Source organism: Cryptomeria japonica, chromosome 6, assembly GCF_030272615.1.
Source record: "Cryptomeria japonica chromosome 6, Sugi_1.0, whole genome shotgun sequence".
Taxonomy (NCBI): Eukaryota; Viridiplantae; Streptophyta; class Pinopsida; order Cupressales; family Cupressaceae; genus Cryptomeria; species Cryptomeria japonica.
This window is the reverse complement of record NC_081410.1, coordinates 658,739,478-658,764,523: the sequence shown is the minus strand read 5'-3', so window position 1 is coordinate 658,764,523 and position 25,046 is coordinate 658,739,478. Positions and strand designations below refer to the sequence as shown.

Here is a 25,046-nt window from a genome sequence, read left to right as displayed (position 1 = left end):
TCAATTGGAAGACTCCAAGGTTCTGAATGTCAGTTCTTGACGTGTGGATAAGCTCAATGGTTTGATGTGATAATGCTGGAATCACAAGGGGACTTACGTTGAATACTTTGAATGTTGCTGGAACTTGATCATCTGATGATTCAATCTTGTGATACTTCTTCTCCTAAACTAACTTGAAAAAAAAAGACAAAAGGGGAAGGGGTTTAGGAAGACTAATCTATTCCTAGGAATGTAAGAGAAAATGAATGATTAGGTAAAACTCAACTAAGCTCTACTTCGCCATCAACAAATAACTCCACAAAGCTAGTGCGATCTTCTAAGGTAAGCATGTGATGTTCAAATCACTATTAACAACAAGGATACCATCAAGACAATGCATATCAAGGTGTGAATAACAATTAAGTTAAGCTCATTTAAGGATTCCAGTTGACCACACCTTACAATCAGCAAATCTCTAGTGTTTTGGATAAACGAATTTCAACATTAATCATTCACAATTCCCTCATCTAATCAACATGAAAGCAAATAAGAAGTAGAGACCATGCAACATGTTGAATCAACATACAAAATTCACCATAACTTCATTGAAAAACAATGTCTCTTGCAACAAGATCTTGTCAACAATCTTTCCTTCTCCCCTGATCTACTTCTACTCTAACTTCTAATCTATCTACTCTCCTAATATCTAGTTGTTCAACTATTAACCTTTACAAGTGAGAGAGGTGAGCCTTATGTAGAGATCTCATTACAATGAATGGCTCAGATTGATTCACAATCAATGGCCAAGATTACAAGATAAAACCCTAATTAGGGTTTGTTACAACCACCATTACATTGACCAATGAGAGATGAGGGTAGGTAAGATAAATAATATATGATGTAGCACCATGTGTCACCTTTCCCCCCTTGAATGAATGGTGACTTGGTATCCTTTGATTGAATGGATGGTGACTGGGATGCCACCTCAACTTGCCTTGAACATTCTTTATGATGCTTGGAATTCCTTGTGATACTTTGCATTTCATCCTTATGTTAGGGAATTCCTTGAAATATTTCCTCCTTAATGTTCTTTGACTTTGAAATCCCTTGATGTAGCTCCTGATTTCTGATTTCTTGATGTGAAATCCTTTGTGCGTATGTCTTGAACTTGTTTTCCTTCATTTGTTCACCATCAAGGTGATTCTTCATGTTTGATCTAGTCCACATCTTTACCTTTTTGAAATCCTTGTCTTGAAATCCTTTTCCTATCCTTGAAATGTTGATCTTCCTCATTCGTACTTGTGATATTGTCCTTGCAATATGCTTGTAGAGTCCTTTGGATTTGAACCTTGATTCCTCCTCATAGCACTGTTTAAGTTTCTTCATTCTTGCATTTCCCTTGCTTGTCCTCTTAGAGCTGATCCTTCATCATTTGTTGCTTTGAAGTGTTGAGCCCCTTGGTATCCTTGCAAGTTGCATCCTCTTTCACCTCAAGCCTTGATCATCGTGCCTCCCTTCCTTGTAACAGATTTGCAAAACAAACAAATATTGAATCAAACACTTGTGGGATAAACTTTCTTTCAACATTGGTGGGAAATCAATGCTTGTAGTGACTAATTCAGTCCTTGAAACATCTACATTATCTTTGTCCATTTCTTCACTCGGTGGAAGTTTAATCCTTATAGGGACTACTTTGTCATTGATCTTCATTTGTATTGATTTGTCCCTTGGTGGAGAATTGATGGGTATAGGGACAAAGCATTTTGCACATTCCCTTTAACTCTCTTTGCAATTTCAGCCCTAAAGTGGAAATCTGACCCTCATTGGGACTCATTGTCCTTGAAAATTTTGTGTTGATTTGATCACCATTTGATGGAGTGGAAATTTGAATCCCATCAGGACACTTCAATGTTCCTCTGTTTGTCCTCGCAAATAATTTTCCATAATTAATTAAGGTTCTAATTTCAAATAGTTTTCAGACCCGTAAGCTCATGAAAATCAGAAATTCAACATTAGGTAACACAAATTTTGGAAAAAGCAAAAGATTTGATCAATATCTGGAAAATTTGTCCTCAAAAAACCTGATTTTCAAATTTAGGATAAGTCTGATTTTAGTTTGTGTTGTCCTCATTTTCAAAAATGAAGGACCACTACATGAAAGTTTTGTCAAAAAATGAAAATTTTACTCTATGACACGCTTCTCAAGGCAGAATTTCGCCTAATCCTTGGACTAGCTTAATCCTCAGTCCATCCTCGAATTTCGTTTCGAATTTTGTCACATTCTGGGTTCGTTTGCTATGTCTTTCCTTCATTTTCGGGTTTTTTCTCCTTGACTGCAGGTGGGGAATTTTCCTTGAATTGCAAGTTTTAATGATTTTCTTTGTTTTGGTCTTTGTAGGGAAATTTCTAGCTAATCACAAGTTCACTTTATTGAAAAATAAGAACTTGTAATTTGCTTTTTATTTCCCCCTTGTTTCTTTTTGGTTATTTAAGTTATAATAGTGTCTTTTTGTATAAGTTACAAGTTTACTTGTAATTCTTTTGAAAAACCCCTATTTTAATGTCTTTTGCTTGTAATAGGGATTTTTAACCTCTATTACATATGTGCAAGTTATTAAAACTTGTTGTAGGGATTTTATTTTCCATTTGCAAGTAAAATGTAACTTGCACATCTCTCTCCAAAACCCGATTTTCTTTATAAAGTGCAATTTGGAGGATTTTAAACTTGTAATTGCATTTTTAAAACCTGATTTTCCCTTATTGATGAAAAAGTGCAATTTTAAACTTGCTATTTCATCCTAGAAACCCGATTTTCACAAATGCATGCAAAATCGAACTTGCTATTTCCTCCAAAAAAACCCGACCAGCAAGGAGAAACGTTTTTGTTGAAGATTTCAAGCAAAATTCATGGAGATTTTTTAGGAAGGAGAGGCGTTTATGATTCTTTCCTATCTTCATGCAATTGCGAACATCTTTCACGCCATTTGGGGGTTTTTGTTTGCTGTTTTTCTACTTCAACGCCTACCACATGGTTCCTTGAATCCACATTTTGGGGGATTTTTACTCCACAAAGCAGCAATCTCCTAAATTGTTTTTGCCTCCCTTGCTTAGGCGTTAAAGTTAGAGGGAGATTTGGCCACTTCTTGTGCCATTTAATTTGCATTTGATACCACGTTTTTCTGCCCTAGGCGTTTTGGTAAAACGTGGCAAGGGTTTTCAATTGCGGTTAATCTCTTTTTAAGAGCTATTATTCCTTCTTGTAAAGATTGATCATCTTTTGGAGAGGCATTTTCAGATTGAAACAAGGTATGATTTTTTTCCTTTTCTTCTTTCATTTTCTTGTTTTCTTGTTTTCTTATTTTCCTTTTTAGTTGTAAATTTGTAAATATGTTGTATTTTCCCCAAAAATTGGTTTTGTGAGAGAGATTTTCTCCCTTGATAAGCAATTTTTGAATTGCATTGATCTTCCCCATTTTCCCTCTTTACTTGTATTCAGGATTTTAAATCCCGATTACGAGTTGGATGAAAATCATTGTTCTTCCCTTACGGTTAAAATTTTTAAACCATCTTTTGTTGAAATTCCAAGTTGCAAAGATGAAAAATGCCCATCCTTCCAAAATCGGGTTTTTAAAACCGGATTGCATGTTCAAATTTCTTCCCATTTTCATGAAAATGTCATTCCCAAAATCTTTCCATTTTTATCCACCCATAACGCCTATATCCGTACTTTCCGTTCACGTCATTTCTTGCAAGTCTAATTCCCATTTTTCACCCATTTCTCCATTTACCATTTTACAAGTATACTTGCATTCGGGTTTTAAAAATCCGATTGCATGTGCGCTCTTCCAAACTTGTATACTTGTAAAATTTTCCCCACGATCCGAAATTGGTCAAAGTCAAGATTCCTGGCATTTCCCATTTATTTCCCCTCTTTCTCTCACAAAATCGTGAAGTGCAAGGGTTGGAGTTCTTCCCATTTAAAGAAGGAAAAATGTTAGTTACAGCTGATTATGATGTTGCCTTAACACTTTTAAGTCTTCATCACAGTATACCAGGTTGTCCTTCAATGTCAGATTTGCCGTCATCTCCAATTCCAAAGAAGATGAGGTATAAATATGATAAGTACCAAAATGAGGTTTTGCCTTCTCAAGTCTCTTCTCCTTTGGATCGCATAAAAGATACAGAAATAGGGAATGTGGACATGTCAGAATTTGTCAAGAGGGTAGAGGATACACAGGATAGCAATATGCAGTGGCTGTTGGACAGCCTATCCATCACGCATCTTCTTTTCCAGTGGTTGCCCTAGAACCTGAATTTGTTCTCGCTTGCGCCCATCACTTTGACAAGGAGACAAGAATAATTAAAAATGATGATGGTGAAGCAATAATTCTCGTTGACGCAGACACAATTGAGAAAGTCTTCAGAATACCACCGACACCTGTTTATATGGAAATCTCCAAAGATAGTGCAGCTGAGTACTATGTGAAAAGGGAGAAGGACTGCAAACGTCATATTAACAGGTTGATTCATGAGCCACGAGCTGCCTTCTCAAGGTGGGCTAAGTTATACCGCTGTGACTTCAAATGGCATATTGGAGACATCATAACCCTCCTCAGCAGGATAATGGGTTTTGAACATTTTAATGTTTTTGAGCCCTGGATGTACCAGTTCGTCATGTTCATAAGGCAGTCCCATCATATATCATGGGGAGAAGTCATCAGCGATGCTTTGTGCAAACAACTTGTAGCAGTCCCTTTCACCATGACTTTCTACATGAATTCATACTTAGTGTATTTGGCAGCGTCACTCAGACATTTCCCTGGTCTTTCTACCAAGGGTGACCACTCGCTTATACTGGTATGGGAATACTATGATCAGCTGCCTTTGAGACCTAGTAGATTGCATTTCAGAAGAGTTCAAGATGCATTCTTCGGTTACTTCATGTGTCAGTTTGACATAACTCTGAAGAACAAAAGGGTATCAGATGAGGCATGGGAAAGAGTGAATGAGTATGGGTGCTTGTTTTTTCAATTCCCGACCTTTATCTATATGAGAGTCGGATGCTATAGTGGGCAGCCATACATGCTCCCTAGATATCCAACTGATAAGATCATTCTTATGGAGTTGGGAAGATAGATCATGGCTGTCCACGCTCATCAGTCTGTCAGACATAAGGTTGGAATGGGGATTTTTACAACGAACCCATTAAAAATTGGCCGGTATTCTCTTGTCACATTCGTCAAAGCCAAGGCTATGGAGATTGAGATGCAGGAAATTAAGCTCAAAAGGTTTAAGTCCAGAGCTGATTTTGATTACCGGGGTATGAAGGAAAAGATCAAAAATTCCTTCGTGCACGTGCATCGTATTGAGGATATCTGGGTAGATCTTCGTATAGAAGTGGAAATTTTGAAGAATGATTACTGCAGGTTTATTGTTGAGCAAGTTGTTGATTTGAACTTGGTGGATATTCCACAAGGGATGATTGACGATGGGCATGTACTTGATCTTGAATATATTTCATGAAGGGTTGAGGAAGCTCCACTTCCTTTAATCCAATGGTCACACAAGGAGTGCATATCCATTCTTGAGAGATTTTAGCCTATCTTGGCTAACACCAACGCTTGGCTGAAAAGTAATGGTGTTAGACTCATCAAAATCAAGGTTGGGAAAGAAGATGATTCTACGGGGCCTCTTGGACATAAGTCTGAGATTCAGGTTGATAACAAGGAAGGCGCATCATCTTCTGGCACCAGGATGAATTGCAAGTTAGTCGGGCAGTAGTGCTTCCTCTTGAGGAGGCAACAGTTCGCGGGAAGGAAAAGTCACGGTTTCATGTTCAGGTGATCGATCTTGATAATCTAGAAGAAGGGCAGCAATCTGATGATGCTCCTAAGTCTCCAACTTTGGAATCACCTCATGAGATCCCTTCCTCAGTTTCCATTGAGACGCCCCTTTCTCCTCTTGACACAATGGTAGAAGAGTCTCCTCAGAATGCCGTTCCTATTTCAGCATATGAGCCGCTCCCTAATCATCAATAAGAAAGTGTGCTGGAAGTTCCTGAAGATACTCTGCATGTATCCAACTGCCAGAGATTGATACCTCCACTTCTGGCTTTGAAAAATTTATGAGGCAATCTTCATGCCCATTGGTCACTGAGCAAACCGTGGTCGCCATCCAAACAGACACTCCTCCTAGGATGACCACAGTTGTTCAAACAGAAACTACTTCTCCTTTGCTTGCAGCTGTTACTGAAGGAGAGTTGATGACTTTACCTTCGTGGCTTAGTTCTTTTACCCCAAAAAGGAAGAAGCAAGAAATCTCACCTAATGCCTTTGATTATCAGCAACTTAAACAGTCTAGACCCAAGGTTGCTAAAAAGGCCAAGACTATCTCCAGAGTAAATTGTTGACAACAACAAGATGAAGGTAGCTGAAATTGTTGAACCTCTTGCAGATAAGCCACTTGAAGAGATGTCAGCTGCTGATTACAAAGTTACAAGGATAGAATTGGGTAAGCAAACGCATGAGGTGATTAAACATGATGCTCAGTTTTCTGTAGCTTCATTGGTACAACGGTGCGATGAACTTTTAGCTAAGAAAGACAAGTTAGAAGAGGACAACCGACAACTTGTTGCAGCTGTTCGTAAAATCACAAAACATACTGGTGAGGTGAGTAATCCTTCAAGTTCTACCGAGGCACGAGAATCAATTTGTAGTGTTGAAAGGGCTGCTCAGAAAGTACAAGCATTGGATTCCTGGGTTGATCAGTTTCATGATCTATGTGCACAAGTGCTGAAAGACATTTTTCAGATGATGTCTAAGTTGGAGACTATTGAAGAGAAATTAAGTCATACCTCCAATGCTTTTAAGAAGAATCTGGAAAGTGTTGAAGGTAGTTTGACAATCTGGCGCACCATGCCCCAACAACAGTTGAGTGTTCTATAGGAGCAGACCATTATCCCTTCCAGGGTCATGTACTTGGAATTTGAAGAGCTTCTTGAAAATAAGGCCCTTGTTCTTAAATCCCTCATTGAGGAGATTGGTGATGCAATGAGATTGGGGGGTGAAGTTTTCCAAGATATTGTTTCTCATTGTGAAAAGGCCTCTTGTAACATAATAAGTCAGGATGGAGAGTTGATACCAGAAGAAGAAGTTCTTGCAGATTTACAGATGAGGATTCATAATGAATGGAGGAGCGAACAATTCTCAACTGCTTCAATTCAAATTTTGATGAAACACCAAATCTTTTTGCATGAAATTCAGTTCATCTTGGAGAAAAACAACTCTATGCTCCTTCGATGCCATGATACCATTGTGAAGACCATGGTTGTTGCCAAGAACACCCATGAACCGGATCCTGATGAACTACGAATGATCATCCAGAAGTTTGACGGATTTATGTCTTCATGTGTTGCAGCTTAAGTGTTTTTCAACACTTAGTTGTATTTTTCCAGATTTGTAATCTTTTAGTTGTAGTTTTTCATTTGACAAGTTACATGTAAAAACCTTTTGTAATTGCAAATTAATTCTTTACTTGCACTTTTGTAATTACATGTAAGGCAACTACAAGTTGTGTTCAGTTAGAACTGTAGTTGGAATAAGTCTTAGTTAGTTATTGAATAAGTCTTGGTGGCTGAGAGAATCTCTCAAGTTAGTTAGGATCGTCCCACCTTTTTCTCAAGGCTCCTCTTCTATAAATACTTGAGGGGTCTATTGTAATTTTAATCTTTTGGAAGCAAGCAAAAACTTTGCCAAATTTAAAGCAAAGAAGTCTTTGAGCTTTCATGTGTGAATTCAAGAATTGAAAGGAATAGAAGGAAATTGCTCAAGCTTTGAGTCGTTGTGCTACATACTTGAGTTTGTGTTCTATATTATCTTTCTTGCAAGTTTTTCTTCAAAGAACTTAATCGAATTTGATTTGCAGTTTTTGTGCTACAAGTATTTGGGGTTAATATAAATTAGAATAAATATTGTTTTGAGAGGAGTTGTAAGTCTTTGTGCTTGCACTTATTCTTAAGAGAGTTTAGAAGCAGATTTTGTGAGAAATAGCTGTGAGTCTTTGAGCTTATACTACTTCCCATTGTTTTAAGTAGAAAAGAATAAGATATTCCAGTCTTTGACCTGTTATAATTTGTTCTTGATAGAATTAGTATAGAAAAGGGTAGATAGGACTTCACATAATCAAGTCTTTGAGCTTGATATTGCTGTCCCGTCCCGAAGGAAGTGACGGAAGTCCTTGAGCTTTCAGAAAACTTTATTTCCTTTCTCTCATTTCATTTCGAAAGTTGTTACTGTTGTTTTATATCAAATCGCTATCACTTTTTTGTGAAGAGAAAAGGATATTGTCTTTCTTGAAAGAAGAAAAAAGATTGCTGTCCCATCCTATTTTATTTTCAAAGTTGTAGTTAGATAGGGGGAGCCTTCCCTTAATTAGGAGAGTTTTACTCACACAATATGGTTGAAACCACAATTTTGTATATTTCCCCAAGTGTACAAAATTTTCAACCAACAATTTGTAAGTTTGAAAATACCCTCTCAACTCAAAAAATTGAATAATGTTGCAACCCAGCTCACTGTCCAAGTCTGATTTTTGAGTATAAAAAGTCTGAAAACATGTCTGAAAATGCCTCAGAAATCAGTTGAATGTATCCTTCCACTTGTGCGATTAACGTTGCTGACGTAATCTGTGTTTGCTTGGCTGGAAATAGTTCGATTTCCCCTTGAAATAATGGCTAGTAATGTTGTTCTCAGGTCTGATCTTTTGAGTTTGATAACTGAATACAACTCTGCAACTCTTATTTCAATGGCTGGAAATGATCCCATTCATGGCACCATCCTCATGGTTGAAGTGATCTGCCCTTACTCAGCTGAAGTCACCACGTTTTGCCTGAATCAATTGTTGGAAGCAATGTATGTGCTGAGAAAAATGGCTGGTAAAACCATCTCAGATATGGTAATGGTGTCTTTGACCAATAATGGTGCCCAATGCCCTCTATGCTGTAGCAAACTCATCCAATAATGGGGCACTTGATGCCTTAGGGACAAAATCACACTCTTCGAGCAATCAGTCACATAATAATAATAAACAAGTCGCTGGACTGTGTGTTTTATTGATATTTTTCAAGGAAACCCGGGGATGCGTCCCCGACCTGAAAACCCCCGTCCTAGTCCCGGGGACGTTTCAATGACTTGGGGACGGCCATGGGACGTTTCCCCCCCGTCCCCAAACTGCTGGAATCTGGAGGGGACGTCCCCAAAACGGGGGAACGTTTGCCCCAGTTGTGGGGGACGTCCATACGTCCCAAGGACGGATGGGGACGGTTGGGACATCCCCAATCCATCCCGGGGATGAGCGGATGTGCCCCATAGCTAGCGGTGGTAAAAAATATTAAAAAAATAAAAAATGTCATAATTTCCTAATGTGGGCCCCAAATTATTTGCCCGAAATCGTTCCAATTATTTGTTAGGAATTGCATGCTGAAAATATCAATTAAATGCAAATAAAATAATAAAAGTCGTTTGAGCTTTTGGGGGCGCTGTCCCCAAAAACCCCTGTGGGGGCATTGCCCCTCGACCCCGCCTTGTATCGCGATAGGGAGTGCGCTAGGGGCGCTGCCCTTGGACCCCGCAAGGGGCACTGCCCCTTGACCCTATTTTAGGGGCCCCTGTTGAATAATTTGGGGGGAAATTGCACAGATAAAAGGGGGGAAAATTTAACCTCCGAGTCTGATTAGGCTCCATATAACAACATTATTAAAAATTTAAAAGGCAACGATGATAATTCATAATATCGTTACCGTATTTCATGTTTGACTAGATGATATATTTAAAACTTTAAAAGGGAACAATACAAATATTTCATCTCTTACCATATGATATTCATATATTTAAAAGGGCATGCAATATGGGCAATAAAAACAATTATTTCCAGCGATAATTGTTTAAGCAGAGCAGTCAAATTTTCAACAAATCAAACAAGTGTTGGCATATTGACAATGAATTTTCAATTATGAATGCATATTGAGTATTGACAATGAATTCTGAATTATGAATGTATATTGACTATTGTGTATTGACAATGAATTCTGAACACAAATGTGGTATTTTAAGGTTCTATAATTTACATATAGCTGCTTTATCCATGTTTTCATATGAATATAATGTATATATGCATGCTTTATCCATGTTTTCATATGAACATTTAGAATTTCCCTATATTTTATATAGTCGTCCCCCCGTCGTCCCCAAAATTGATAAAAAATTTTGCCGTACCGGAAACTCGTTCCGCTGCCCCCCTGTCCTGAAAACTCGGGCTAACATAGATAATTTTGCCTTAGAATGTCACCCACACAGCCCATGTGGGATAAAAAATTTCCTTTACCAGCACATAGGAAAATTGATTTGCATTGGGATTTCAACACTTGGCACATTTCTCCTTGCTTGATCATTAAATATATGTGGTAGGGGGAAATTGATGCCAATCGGGACACATTTGCCTTCAAAATTTCACTTGAATGGCCTTTATGGGAAAATCGACCCTCATTTGGACAAGTTATTTTCATCACTTAATTCATTTTCACCAACAAATCCACTCCAAGGGAAAATTCAAACTCCATCTAAACTAATAAACTTAGTCATAATTCATCATTTGTCCCCAGTGGAAAAACGCACCTCATCGAGACAATATAAATTCATCCACACTTCACTTTGTTTCACTTAGTTTCCTTTCTGGTGGAGATTCGAACTTTATTTGGACAAATAAACTTGCTCCACTTAGTCATTTTACCTCTCGATGGAAAAAACATGGGTCATCAGGACACACTTTCATTGTATATTTTTGCTCTTAAAGGCCTGGTGGAAAAACGCCCTCCATCAGGACAACCTCAGTGGAAAATACAGATGCATTGGGATTTTCCCCAAAATCACTTGCAAATTCAATTTGAGGGGAAAAATGCACCTCATCGGGATTGAGACCATTTTCATCGTTAAATCAACTTCTTTTGCTAAAAAATGGAGTGGAAAATCATACTCCATCAAGACAAAGTCCATTTTAGCCTTTATTGCTCAATGGAAAAATGCCTCCCATCGAGACAACTCACTTTTACACCTTAATTTCATGGGGGAAAAACATCTTCCATCGGGACTGTGATGATTTTCACACTCTAAAAGCCCAAACTTATCAAATTTTGCCATTTTATGTAGTGGAAATTCTATTTCCATCGGGACTTTTAATATTTTAGCTAGATTTGAGGGGTGGAAAACTGGGGTCCATTGGGACCAAGGATGAAAAAATTGCCGATAAATCGTATGAATCGCGATTCATCGGGAGTTAAAACCTGAAACGATTTAATATTCAAAAAAACGGCAATCGCGATTTTTTTAGAGAAAAATCTTGAGAAAATCGCGAACAACTGCCGGAAAATCGCATTTAAAAAAGTCATTTCGTTTTTTATAAAAACCCTAAAAAGATCATGTGAAATTTTAAATTTTTTGATCTCGAAAGAAGGCGAAATTAGGCACGTGAGAGAAAATAGGCATCTAAATACGTTTAGGCTTAGTCATAGAATTTGCTGAATCTCACGGAAGAAATCTGAAATCCGTTGACCTTCATAAAAATCTGAAAAATTCGTCTGCTAAATACCGTCTGCTGAATAAAACCTTTATTTTTTATGTTTTTCTCTTCTCTATTAAACCAAGTTATGTTTAATGTTCTTTTCTTTATAAAAAGACACGCGATGTCCTCCAAGCTTTGAAATTAAATAATGTGAGTGCAACTTTTAATTAACGGAATAGGTGCCCTCATTTTCCATTTTTTATAAAATTTAATATATTAAAATGTATCAATATTGTTTTATTTTGTTTTTATCTTTTTAATGTATTATAACATTACACATTAAAAATTAATATTTTAAAATATATTTTTTAGAATTTTAATTATTAATAATATATGTGTATATGTGTTTTTTAAGAATATTTTAAGAAATTATATATTTTCAAATGTACGATAATTTTGCTGATTTATTGCCGATTTTTTCCCGATTTTAAAAAAAATTTTGGCCAAAAGATTTATTACCGATTAAGATATTTACATCTTTGATTGGGACTTTGTGCACACTTGACTTATTTAACCTCCTAGGACTGAAGAAAACGACTCCTATAGGGCCTTTTAGCACCTGCGCACAGAAATCACACCAATTTGCAACATTTTTACCATTTTCGCTTACATTTCAAGGCAAAATTGGAACTCAACACTTAGAAAAATAAACTGACAAGCCAAGGCAACTTGACACTTATGATCATTTTAATATTTTAACATCTTTTGCATTTTGACATAACACCCTCTCATAGGCAAAGGCTAAAACTAGGAAACTAGGCAAAACATCTACCCTAACAAGCGAAAAAGTGGGGGCCCCCATTTGCAATGGGGCGATGTGTGAAAACATCACAACACTCTCCCATGACTTTGAAAAGCCATTCAAAGCCATCCTCACTAGCTCAGCTGGATCAACACTCTCACCTACAACAGCTAATTCATCCCGTACCTGAGATATGAGGTAACTGTATCAGACTTTGTCATTTTAGTACTTCTCAGCTTCTCCCTGAGTATCATTTTCCTGTTCTGCCCTGCACTTTGGTAAAGACCCTTCAAGGCCTCCCACATCTCAAATGCATTAGCCTTGGTACTTACATGAGGTATGATGTGGTCTTTCACGGCATCCAAAATTAGCCTTTGGGCTTTAATATTCTTCTTCTTGAACTCTGCAAGTTCCACTGGATTCTGAGGTAAAGTTACAGGATTCTCCACAATGTCCCACAGTTCACTCTCCTCCAAGAGTAAGACGATTCTAGCCTTCCGGGCACTCCAATTTTCTGCCCCCCTCAATCTGTCCTCGTACCTAAGACCAGAAGAAGTCATGACTGCCAACACTTCTCTGAAGAAAACCAATTAGCAAAAATGAACCACAAATTCTGCTCTCTGTAACAGGTTTACTGTGTCAAAATTTTGAATCTGAGTTTAATGTGAAATTTCAGATCCTTATGCCTACGGTAGGTCTGATACTATGTTAAAAACAGTGATAACATGAGTGTTTAACAGCACTGTTTTGTTCCATCACCTTCTGATCTCAGTTTAAACATGTCATTCATAGTTTCAATGCATTTACAGTATTATTTTAAAACATGAAAATTACATGAACTGAGATACATTTTTCAACTGATCTTGAGCATAAAACACACATACAGAGAACTAAATGACACAATATGAACACGTGACACAGGTGTTTGAGCTAAAGCTCAGGGATAAAACCCCCGAAGGGGAAAACCCAGAAGAAAAGTTTTAGTGCAAGAAATCCTCAGAGATATAGTTACAACATTATAACTATTGATCTCAGATTTACTTATCTCATATGCTGTTCAAATCTGCCCAGAACTAGATAAGACACTCTCATGTCTCTATTCACCCTTCTTCTGTTCTTAGGAGAATCAAACATTATGCTCATCACTGTTCAATATGAACCAGTTTAGCCTCTATACACACCTTCGGCTGTGACAGCACGTGCTGCTGCTGTTACTCTCACCAAAAAGGTCGAACTTCCTGCTGAAGGATAATGGTTGCTATCGCTGCAACCTCCTGCTAAAACTGCTGTGAATAACTACTCTTCTTGCACCGCGAATAACATGCCATCGCCACCTCTACTCTATCATTTTTTTTTCAAATCTTAAAATTGCACTCACCCTAAACCTAGAAGTGAATGGTGGAGATTAGAACAAAGGGAAGAAGATTGATGGTCATCTAATCTCACACAAAAACATCCTGAAAGTCTAAGATAGGCACCTCACAATAAGAAAAAAAATGATCATTAGTATTTTTTGATATACTAATGTAAGAGGGGCCCACAACTCCCTTACTAAAAGCCTCGGAAAAATGACTTGAAGTAGGGACCACTTTCCACAGTAACATTTAACAGAAAGATTATCTTTGTTTACTCTCCTATCTGATAAAATGAATATTTGAAATGATGAGTAGAATTAATAATGCATACCGAATAGAGGACTAAAAATATATCTGTTTTTGAACATGAACTTATTAGAGATGTAGAATAGAAATGATCAGCCAAGGGTTAGAGTCGATCCAACTAGATCATATTGCCTCTCCTTGACAGTACAAAATCTATTTAAAGGACCTAACGGTTGCCAAGAGGAACACAACTGTTGACCAACCAATACTTATAGAATCTACTTGAAGCCGACAAACAATCAATACATAGTCGGATAAACCATATTATTGAAACATAATAATAATTATTGTACACTAACTATTCTTGCACAAAGGAGGTGAAAATAGACAATAACATAAACATAACATTAACACCAAGGGTGGAAAGACATTAAAGCAAATTAGAACATACCATGAAAATTGCAAGGGTATGCAATCTCCAATGTTGCATATAGTCCAAGCTTTTTTATTAGTGATGCTTAAGCACTGTTGTGGGTGCTCAATTCAACAAGTACACGACTCTATGAACTACTTTAAACTAGGATGTAGAAACTGGATCTCCATACTTTAATATGCCTTGTACTATTTCCACAATGGTACAATTATACGTCTATGCAACACTGTTTTATTGAAGTGTATATGCAATGGTCAACTATTGTTTTGATTCAATATTGTTGAAGGTAGTTTGAAAACACCTTATTGGTGAATCCCCCTTGACGATTTGAGTAGATGGCCTTGAGTGATCAGATAGCTTTTTTGCAAGGGCTCAAAATTCTTGGTATCTTTCAAATGCTTGATCTTTGCTTGTCAAGCAATAGACCCAGCCGCCCACAAAAAGTTGAAAGTATTGGGCATGATTATGATTGGGTGTCATTAGCCCATATAGATTGATATGCATCAAATCTAGGGGACTAGAGGCTCATGTTTTTTGAGCAAGAAAAGGAGCCCAACGTTTCTTGGCAAGACAGTTAGAACAAATAACTTATATCTTCTTCAATGGGGGAAAGTCCTCACACCATGTCTTGTTTACTTAATGCAAGAAGATAACTCAAAATAAGATGAATAAATCTTTTATGCCAAAGAGTAGTGGATGAATTTTTTTACTACAAGGGTCTTGTCTTCATGGGTGATATCAACAAGCTGAAACATTTTGCTGACCTCTAAGACACGAGCAATAACTTCAATGTTGCAAATCTTCTCTTAATGAGAAATAGTTTCTCACCAATATGTCTATCAAATTCAACCTTTAAGTTGTGCTCTAGTAATTGACTTATTGATAGAAGGTCCTTTGAGCCTTGGAAATTACAAAACCTTTATGAGTCGACATGTGTGATTTTGAATGGAAAATAAATATTCTCGATACCCTACACTTCATAGGATGTATCATCACTACATGAAACTTTCCCATAGAAAGTTAATGAGTTAAGTATATAGAACCACTCTTGTTCTCTTATCATATGTCTAGATGCACCAAAATCAACATACTAGACATGTATTTTAAAATTAAAGACATGAGTTTCACAACATACAAAAAAACTTCATCGGAATCACTTGTTGATGCAATATTCTTGTATTGCTTTTGATTTTTTAGCCTATGGGGATTCTTCTTCTTGTCCCCTTGGGAACATTGTTGTGGATTTTGTTGGCTTGATTCACCATTAGCAAAGGAATTGTACTAGCATTCCTAGAGATTGTGTCCCTTCTTCCCACAAATGACACTTCTTTTCATTCTTAGATGAATTGACCTGTTTGGGTTTGATGAAGTTGATGGACCACTTTGACATTCAAGTTTCTTTCCATTCTATTGAGATTTAAGGGCTTCATTGTCTAGGGAGTTTGAGGTCACGCGTTGCCTATTCTTGTTGAAGTGAATTCACTAACTGCTCAAATGATGGCTTTTTGCTAGGTACATTGAGATATGTAACAAATATGTGAAAGGTAGGGGGTAGTGCTATCAAGACAATGGGTAGAAGAGAGTCATCAAACATAGTCTCCCCTAACACTTGCAGTAATGTCCTCAATTTTGCATTCAACTTTTCACCATTTTGCATTTTCAAGCAGTGTAATTGTCTCTACAAATGCAGGATCTAATTATGATTTTTTCATTCATAGATAGTTTTGAGGCAATTACAAACCTCTTTGGCTATCGTTGGCGTTTTTATGTAATGTTGAATCTCATTTGAAACATTGAACATGATGATCCATTTGGCTTTTTGATTGGCCATATCAAAGCTTCTTTGTTCATCTCTAACTTGTGCTAATTTGAGGACTCTTCTAGGAGCTTCCCATAAATCTTCAAAATCAATTTCGGTTTGGACCTTCGCTTTTAAGCTGAATAATTATCACCTTTCAGCAACTAGGAGTTTGAAAGCTTATTTTTGGAGCATTTGAACACAATTTTGTTAAAAGAGAGGTCTTTGTCTCTCCAAAGAATTGGCAATTTTTGCACCCTTATTTTCCTGCGATGACTTACAGGGTTGGTGCCACAAATGTTGTTGTATCTATTTTAGGTGTTGGATGTAGTAATTCATGACAATGCCTTGACTTGTAAATGCAAATTAGGGGCACCATTTATACCAAAAGTTGCTAGTTTGTTACTTATTATGAAACATAATAAATAAATGGCTTATAGTTTTTCAATTCTTTTAAAAAACATTTTTCTCTAGAAAAAGAATATATATATTTTTAAGTGCAATAAATGAAATTAATGTAATTTGTGTTTTTAATCTTTAAACTATATTTTCATGCACATTTTTATTATTAGTTCCTATTAGAGGTAGGAATACAAATGCCAAATTTTCTAATGTATTTTTTTTCTCAAATTTATTTCAAAATATGAAAATTATTTTATGTTTCATTCTATTGGATATTAGTTGTGAACAGTCTTATTAGTCTAATGTTAATCTATTGGGCTCATAATTAATTGTACGGTTGATGGAATCTTTTCACTTATTCATTTTGACTATAAAAAAGTCAATAATACAGCCAATTATTTTCATCACTTTTTTATTTTATTCGTTGCCCCATTTCATAAATGATACTATTTTGAATTTAAAGGGCTGTGGGCTAACATTATGGAATGCAATTTTAGTTTGTATAGGTATTCAAGATTATTGAAAAGGTGAGATAGAGAAAAGATGAGAGATTGCGATTAAGATAATTAATAATAGAATAAATAAAATTTACATTATTTGTTTTAATGACATAGAACGAGGAATCATGAAAATTCATACAATATTTTAAAACTTAACAATAAGAAAAACAATATTTAATAAAGAACAATGAATAATTATATACATTTTTATCTATTTTATATCTATATGCTTGATAGGCTACTCAAGAAATATTACACTTATGCAAATTATAACATCTTTCATCAATTTAAAGTTAAATGCATTTATGCTCAAATGCAATGATTAAATACACCATATTTAGAGCTTTAATTCTCATTTGACACTGCTAACATTTGCAACATAGTTCTAACTTTTGTTGAATTAAGTTGTTTCATTTTAACTTTTAAATGCCATTTAGAAGCAAAACTTTGAAAATGGTTCAACATCTTCATCTCTAATCTATAATTTCATAAAATTTCATTATTTTAGTAGTATTGGTAGATTAATTATTCTAACAACATTACTTTAAACCAACTAACATAATACACATATCACTGCTAGGAATTAGATGCAATGCATCACTTATTGAACAGTTTAAAGCATGAAAGAATTAAAGATTGATATTTAAAAAAAACAAAAAACTAAAGTCTAGTTTTCCATAGCTTTTATGGTCCAAACTTCACATGAGTGGGATATAAGAATGAAAGTAAATAAATTACATCTCAACTATAGGGTTTGACATTTTATTTTTCCATGCGATTCTGGGAAGAAATTTTAACTTTTTCTTCACAAAATTCCATGCAGAAAATTGCTTGCATGCTTCTTTCTCCATGTTCCTGTGAATGGCAGAGTGGTAATTTGAAATCTTGCCATTTGTCTTTTCTTGAGAATCACTTCGCCTTGCCGTCTTCCACACATTGTGTTGTTTCTGTCAGCAGGTGCAGCAATGCAAATTGTTCATCTTTTCCATGTAGCATTTGCCCAACACAATTCAACCGCTACATAGACTTAACAAGATTATATGCATGCATGCTGAGAGGTCCCTCCAATATCAGCAAAACTCGCTAGCATCAGTTTCTTTGTTGACACATTGCCTTTGCTCAACTGGAAAGATATTTGATACTTTGGCAGTCTATTTTCTGCTCGTGCTGATATTCACATTGGCTTCTGTAACTCTTCTGTCTGGGGATACCCCTGGTGGACATTACAGAGGTGCTCAACTTCAACACCATTTGCAATCTCTATGATCCCTCTACCATTAATTTTTTCTTTCACAATAAGAAAATCATGATTGACCTTGGCAAGGGCAAATCACAAGAATAGAATCACACTTTCTTTGATACCATTACATACCATAATGAATTTGGGAGAATATTTGATTTCTTGATTATTGAATAAAGGATAGTATATTAATAATGAGAAATATCAATTAGAAATGAATTGATCAACCATGAAACTGCTTGTGTTACTATTTATATTTATTGTTAATAATTATACAATGATCAATGATCTAATATTATATATTGATCCTTTCTAACATCATAAGCATGGGCAAGAGTCCAAAAGTTCCTAAAAAAAAAGAAAAACTAAGAATCTGGAACACCACGGGGCGTTTCCTTGTTGTAGACCAAAATTGCCTTTTTCCAGTAGGGTGGTTTTCAACACCACCACTTGACAGTTACAAAATTGCCATTTTTGACAGTTTTCACCATGGACCCAAAACAAAGTGTCATTTTTTGCAATTACATAATTTTTCAAGAGGAATTCAAATATGCAATAATATTTAAACAGTAATTATAGAGTCAAAGACCTATTTTTGGATCTGCAACATAAATGTCCTCTTAGCTGTGATCATTTTGCATGGAGTCTAGATGAAAACCAGATTTATTCACCATCACACCTCTCCAATAAGGAGGTATTAGATGCTCCCCTTGAAAGATGATATGGTTGCCATCTCACCTTGCACAATTGCAACCAATACTGAAAACTTTGCCTCTAACTATCTAAATTGTTTGCCAATGCCTAAGATTACATACGAAGGAACTTGATTAATATTTGTTCTTTCCTTGAAGGGAATGATCTTGGTGCTTACACTCAATAACCTTCCTGCATGAAGATTCATGATCTCAGATTGTTTCTTTTTGCCTATGTAAGCAAACAACATGAAGCTCTTGCCACCTTTGGCTAAGTGGTACTTGTTTTCCCTTTGGTAATAGGAAAATTTATCGTCAAACATGTAGGGAATGCCAAACAAAACACAACCCACTTCTAAGGAAACAATATCTACAACCACTTCATCAACAAATTCGGAATGAACAATCTTCATTTTACAGTATTTATGCACAAGGAAATAAGTCCCTCATTTGATCCAACCCAAATAATAAGGCGTTGGGTGTTGATAAGTTTTTAGGTCCATGTTAGCAACCAAAAGTTGAGAAATTAAGTTAGCTTGAGAACAAGAATTGAAAAGTGCATCAATCTTAACATTCTTTACTTGAATTTTGATGTTAAACAATGCTTTTTGAGCTACCAATGACTTTTCATATAGTGCAAGTAAATCCTAGAATCCATCTTAGAAGTGTAAATAATCTCTTTAAACTCTTACCCTATTTAGTGAAGAGATAAGAGTTTTTATTTCCCTTTTGAACTTCCTTGTGGGTGTTTTTCTTCATTTGTAGCTTCCAATGAGAGGGTTTTAGACAACCATTGTTGTCATTGATTACAATGTGCAGATTTCTTCTCAGTTTTTGGGAATTTTCCTTCTTCATGTTGGATTTAGCTCCACTTGTCCTTGTAGAGGATGGGGGAGTATTTACTTCAAGATAGTGAACATGTGCATGGGCTTCATCTATGCCCATCAGTTTGGATAGCAACACAGAACTTTGAAAATGGCTTAGAAGGCTGTCAATGTACTTCATCGAGACCTCCTTATCTTGCACATCTTTCTCCATTTGGGTAGCCCTTCTACGAAATTCACTAGTGTTCTCTTGCACACTTTGTCCCTATTTTGTTTTGAAAATTGCCATTCCATACATTTTTCCCGTCTATGACAAATAGGATAATATAGTTTCTTAATCAATTTCTTAAGTTTATTTGAACTAATTGGAGCTTGTTTTCTCAAAGTCATAGAAGACAAGAGGACCTCAATCCACGTCCAAGCATTCTTTGTCGATCTTAACCTACCAAAATAAATCTTCTATTCCAAATTAGGAGAATGTATGCTAAACTATACTCTGATTATAGCAATCAATGGTTGATATTCTTTACATCCACATCTCCTTTGAATAGCAAAATCTCAATATAAGGCTTCATTTTGAATAGACATTTGCTTGGAAGATTGTTCTCACCATTAGAAGATTCTTCTTTGTCCTTGGAGTAGGCTTTGCCTTTGCCCCTAGCATCTTCATTAGGCTTCTCATAGACTCCATTGGTTGAGAAAGGCTTGCAATGTCAGCTTCAATCTTAGAGAATACTGCTTCAATATCTAGACACTCTTCTCTACCTATGGGATTTAATGTCTCACTGATAACGTAAAATACCTCTTCTACCCGATCTTGTAGCGGAATGAACTTGCAAAACATTCACAACTTCCCAAAGGAAAGAAATTGCTTTGATATCACTTGATTTGTAATTTAAGATGGATATTCCATGCTATAGTTCATCAACAACGGATTTAATGAACTAAACGATATGTTGTGAACTTGCCAATTTGTAAATTGAATCAAAGGAATGTCAAGGAGAGAAAAAACCATGCAAAAGTGAGAAGAAACAAGATTTACCTTGGAGAAACCCACCTGTAGGAGAAAACTTCACTAAAATGTGAGTTGCAACTCTCTTAAATTCTACACTTTCAATGGAAAAATACAGTTGTAGGCCTCTTGGGCATGCAACTGGTCTGAATATCTGTGGTTTCAGTCCCGAAGACCTTTAACACAACTCTCTGATAAGTCAAGTTAGCTTACAATGGCAAATTGTTCTCTTGGAAGCTTGGAACAATGAATTCCTATGGATTTCACCCAATTCCCTCTATGAACTAATTCAAATGCCCAAATTGATGCTTAATGGCATATTTATGCTTCGCAAGATTGAACAAGATTCCAAAATTTATTGAAGTAAAAAAAAGAGAAGAGTTTGGAATGCCATGGAATGCATCCTTGCCATATAGTGAAACTGCCTCTTTCAAGCAAGGCGTGGTTTCAAAATTACTTCGAAGGTTTCAAAACTGCCACTTTCTAACAGATTTCACCCTTATTCTTCTGGAAGCCATTACTTTTGCGCACAAACTTGAAATGAGGTATTGTGTTTACTTAAAACTGTATAATTTTTCAAGAGGAATCCAAATGTGCAATAATATTCAAATTTTGATGCTATCAAAGACCTGTTTTTGGACCTGCAACCCAAGTATCCTCTTAGGTGTGATCACTTTGCCATGGAGTCTAGAACAAAGGATCTATTTACAAATTACCAACTCAAAGTACCATGTACCTGTGAGTAGGGTTGTCAACACTACCACAGTTTCACAATGCCAAGACTGATACAATATCAAAAAAACTTTACAAATAATGTTCATGTATCTAACAATTATCATATAAACAATTGACTAAGCATTCCCATTTTGTTGATCAAAGAAACTATTTTTTTTCTTGCTTTAAGTGTCTAGAAGAGGTTTGCAAATATTCGACTTCTCATGTTGCAACATACAATTAATTATAATCTTAAATGCGGTCCATAACGTTATCAAATGAATTTGATCCCTTATTAATGTCAGCAATATATTTGCTTACTGATAGACATACTTGAATGAAGAGAATTATTCCTTATAAATTTAATTTCAACTCAGTAACTAGGCCTTGATTGAGTGAGTTAATCAGGCTAAGTTCAAGGTTTCTTGTCAGCCAGGTGGTGACTTAAATTTATTGTGGGACAGCTTGCCATGCTTGTTATGCTTCAGTTGTGTGGGGGACACTTTTACTCCAGAGGATAAGCTGTTGAGAGATCCTCGAAGGCTCTATGTTCCAGGGCGTTTATACCATATTGTTGAAAGGAAATTATGCAGGTAAGTACCCACAAAGCTCTTGTTTCATAACTATGAATGACAATTTCTTAGATTTCAGTTGAAGATATTTATTGTTTTTGTTCACATTAATTGTGAAAATTTCTTGACTTGCTTTCTTGATTGGTTTATCTGAAGAAAGTATTCTATAAATTATATTGAAGAAAATATAACATTAAAACAATATTTATATCAAAGAGAAATTCTTGAAAACTATAGTTTTTGCTACTATGCAAGTCAAATTTTCTCCTGTATGAATGCGTTTGTGTAATATCCCCTGCTGTTGTATGACTGAATATGCAAGGAATATTGCCAAGCAATTCTGTGGACCTGCTGTTCTGATTTTCAAACTGTATAACCTGCGTGTTATGCGGTTGTGGACAGCTGTATAATTCTGCGTGTTATGCAGTCCTTGAAGAATTTCGTCAAACACTTGACATATGACTGAAACAAAACTTCATATTGCTCCTATGGTTGTTTGCTTTTGAAAGAGTGTATGTTTGCTTGTTTGTTCATATAGATGCAATGCAATGCGCTGAAGAACAAATTGGCTAATGAAAACAACAAAGGACCCATACAATTTATTGTTGAAAATAATAGCTAGCTCGGATACCTGATTATAGAATTATAATGTTGTCAATGACAATTAAAATTCATATGTATTATCTCTCATGTAAATGCATTATTAAGCTGGACCCAAGCATATAACGTGCAAAGCAATTGAATGTGATTATTGGGCTGGACCCAAATGTGTAATGTGAGGTAGCATGAAAGGCAATTAAATGTAATTATTGGGCTGGACCCAAATGTAACGTGAGGAATGTATAATAACAATGTAATATAATTTAGATAATCATGCAAGCCAACTTGGTGATAATTGGCGCCAAAAGGTTGATATAAAACTATCAACAAATGAAGTCATTCTACAATCAACACACCACGGATATAATCTGCTCTTCTATATCAACGAACTCTCCTTTAGGCGAAGTTGAAGGCTCTCCTTGTGCGAAATTATTTAAGGATATTAGGCGAAGTTGAAGGCTCTCCTTGTGCGATTCTGCTCCAGCCTATCTTAGAGATCTGCTGCTGATCTCCTTTAGTCATCTGCTGATTAGAGCTGCATTCTTCATTTCTCTGCCAACTTGCTGTTTGGACAACGATCTGAGATAAGTTCGCTATATTGTAATTGCCTACATTTGAGATAATACATATCATATTTAAGGTTGGGTTTTTCACCTCCAAGAGGGAGGTTTTCCTAGGGTATTGGTGTCTTGTGTCTTGTGTTTTATTGCTGTTACTATTTATGCACAGTCTGATTATAATCTAATTGCTTAAATTAACATCTGATTACTTAAAATTAACATGGTATCAGAGCTTTAGGTTCATTCAAATAATCAGATTATTAGTTGCCCTTCACTTTCAGTTTGCTGTTTTAGTTTTGCAAGATGGTTACAGGTCTGAAAGTAGAGGATAGACTTGAAGGTGCCCTCAATTTAACATCATGGAAGGTTCATGTCCTCCTTGCTCTTGAAGAATTAAAGCTGTTACAGTTTGTGGAAGATATGGATCTGACTGAACCTTCGGATCCGGAAGAGCTAAAGCAATTCAAGAAGAATGCTCTCAAAGCAAATAAGTTCCTTATTGATTCTGTGAAGGATCATCTTGTTCCAATCATCTCCAAATTGAAGACATCTCGAGAGATGTTTAAACATCTAGAAGGGATATATGAGATCAACAACATCAGCCGGACACTTACATTGAGGCAGCAACTTCTTCAAGTCAAAATGAGCAAAGGAGATTCAGTCATGTCCTTCATGAAGATTTCAGAATTGAAGGACCAACTCAGCGCCATTGGAAGCGAGGTTGTGGACAAGGATATTGTCATGATTGCTTTGAATGGTCTTCCTGACTCTTGGGATCCTTTTATTCAAAGCATAAGTGGAAGAGCTGAATTCCCTTCCTTCGATCGCCTCCAGTCAGATTGCATTCAAGAGGAGTCACGCCTTGCTGGTAGAGAAATGCATAAAGGCTCTCATGGAGGAGATCAACATGTGCTTGCATCTCAACATGTTAGAAGAAAGGGAGGCCATTGGAATAAGAACAACTTCAAAAGAGATAGAGACTTCAGACCTCCTGCTTACGATTCAAGGAAGAAGCCAAGGGATCTTTCACGTGTCCATTGCTTCAGATGCGACAAGTTTGCACAATATTCATAAGAATGTCAGAACCCGCCCATGCAAGGAGAGGCCAACCTGAATGAAGTTGCAAACTCAAAAGATAATGAAGACTACCTCTTCATTTCTGCCTTGTCCAACAATGTGCCAACCGATAGCAACACTTGGTTGATTGACAGTGGTGCATCTAGACACATCACGGGATATCAAGAGCATCTCTCAGACTTGATGGAGAAAGAGTCCAACCTTCATATGGTAATTGGTGATGATGCTCAGTATTCGGTAAGAGGTTTTGGTAGCACTTCTTTAAATTTAGAATCTGGCATTTCCTTGCATCTTAGTGATATCTTATTTGTCCTTGGAATTAAGAGGAATTTAATTTCTATTTCTACTCTAGAAGATAAAGGTTATCAAATAGCATTTTCTGAGGGTAAAGTACTTGCATGGCCTAACAAATCTGGTATTAAATCTGCTCGTGTTATTGGAAATAGATATGATAGTTTGTATAAGCTTTTAGCTAACCCCATTCGAGCATTCATTCATGAAGCTCCTGAATCTAGCGAGCTATGGCATAGAAGGCTCGGTCATCTTCACTATCAGGCACTTTCTTCACTTGAAAAGATGGTTAAAGGTATGCCTAAACTTAATCAATCTCATGATGATGCTTGCAAAGGTTGTGCATTAGGTAAGAACACTAAAAGTCCATTTCATAAAAATGAAAGTAGAGCTAAG

At 36.2% G+C, this 25,046-nt stretch overlaps 1 protein-coding gene across 2 annotated transcripts in view; it reads left to right on the top strand.

Annotated features, from left to right (window-relative positions):
• Nucleotides 1-25,046, top strand: part of LOC131054821 (uncharacterized) — a 110,791-nt gene that overhangs the window by 37,068 nt on the left and 48,677 nt on the right. For both annotated transcript variants that reach the window (XR_009108062.2, XM_057989429.2), the window contains exon 3: nt 22,015-22,143. Coding sequence is in view for 1 of the 2 variants with exons in the window: in XM_057989429.2 (XP_057845412.1) it covers nt 22,015-22,143 (129 nt within the window). In the remaining variant the exon portion in view is untranslated. The remainder of the gene's footprint in view (nt 1-22,014; nt 22,144-25,046) is intronic.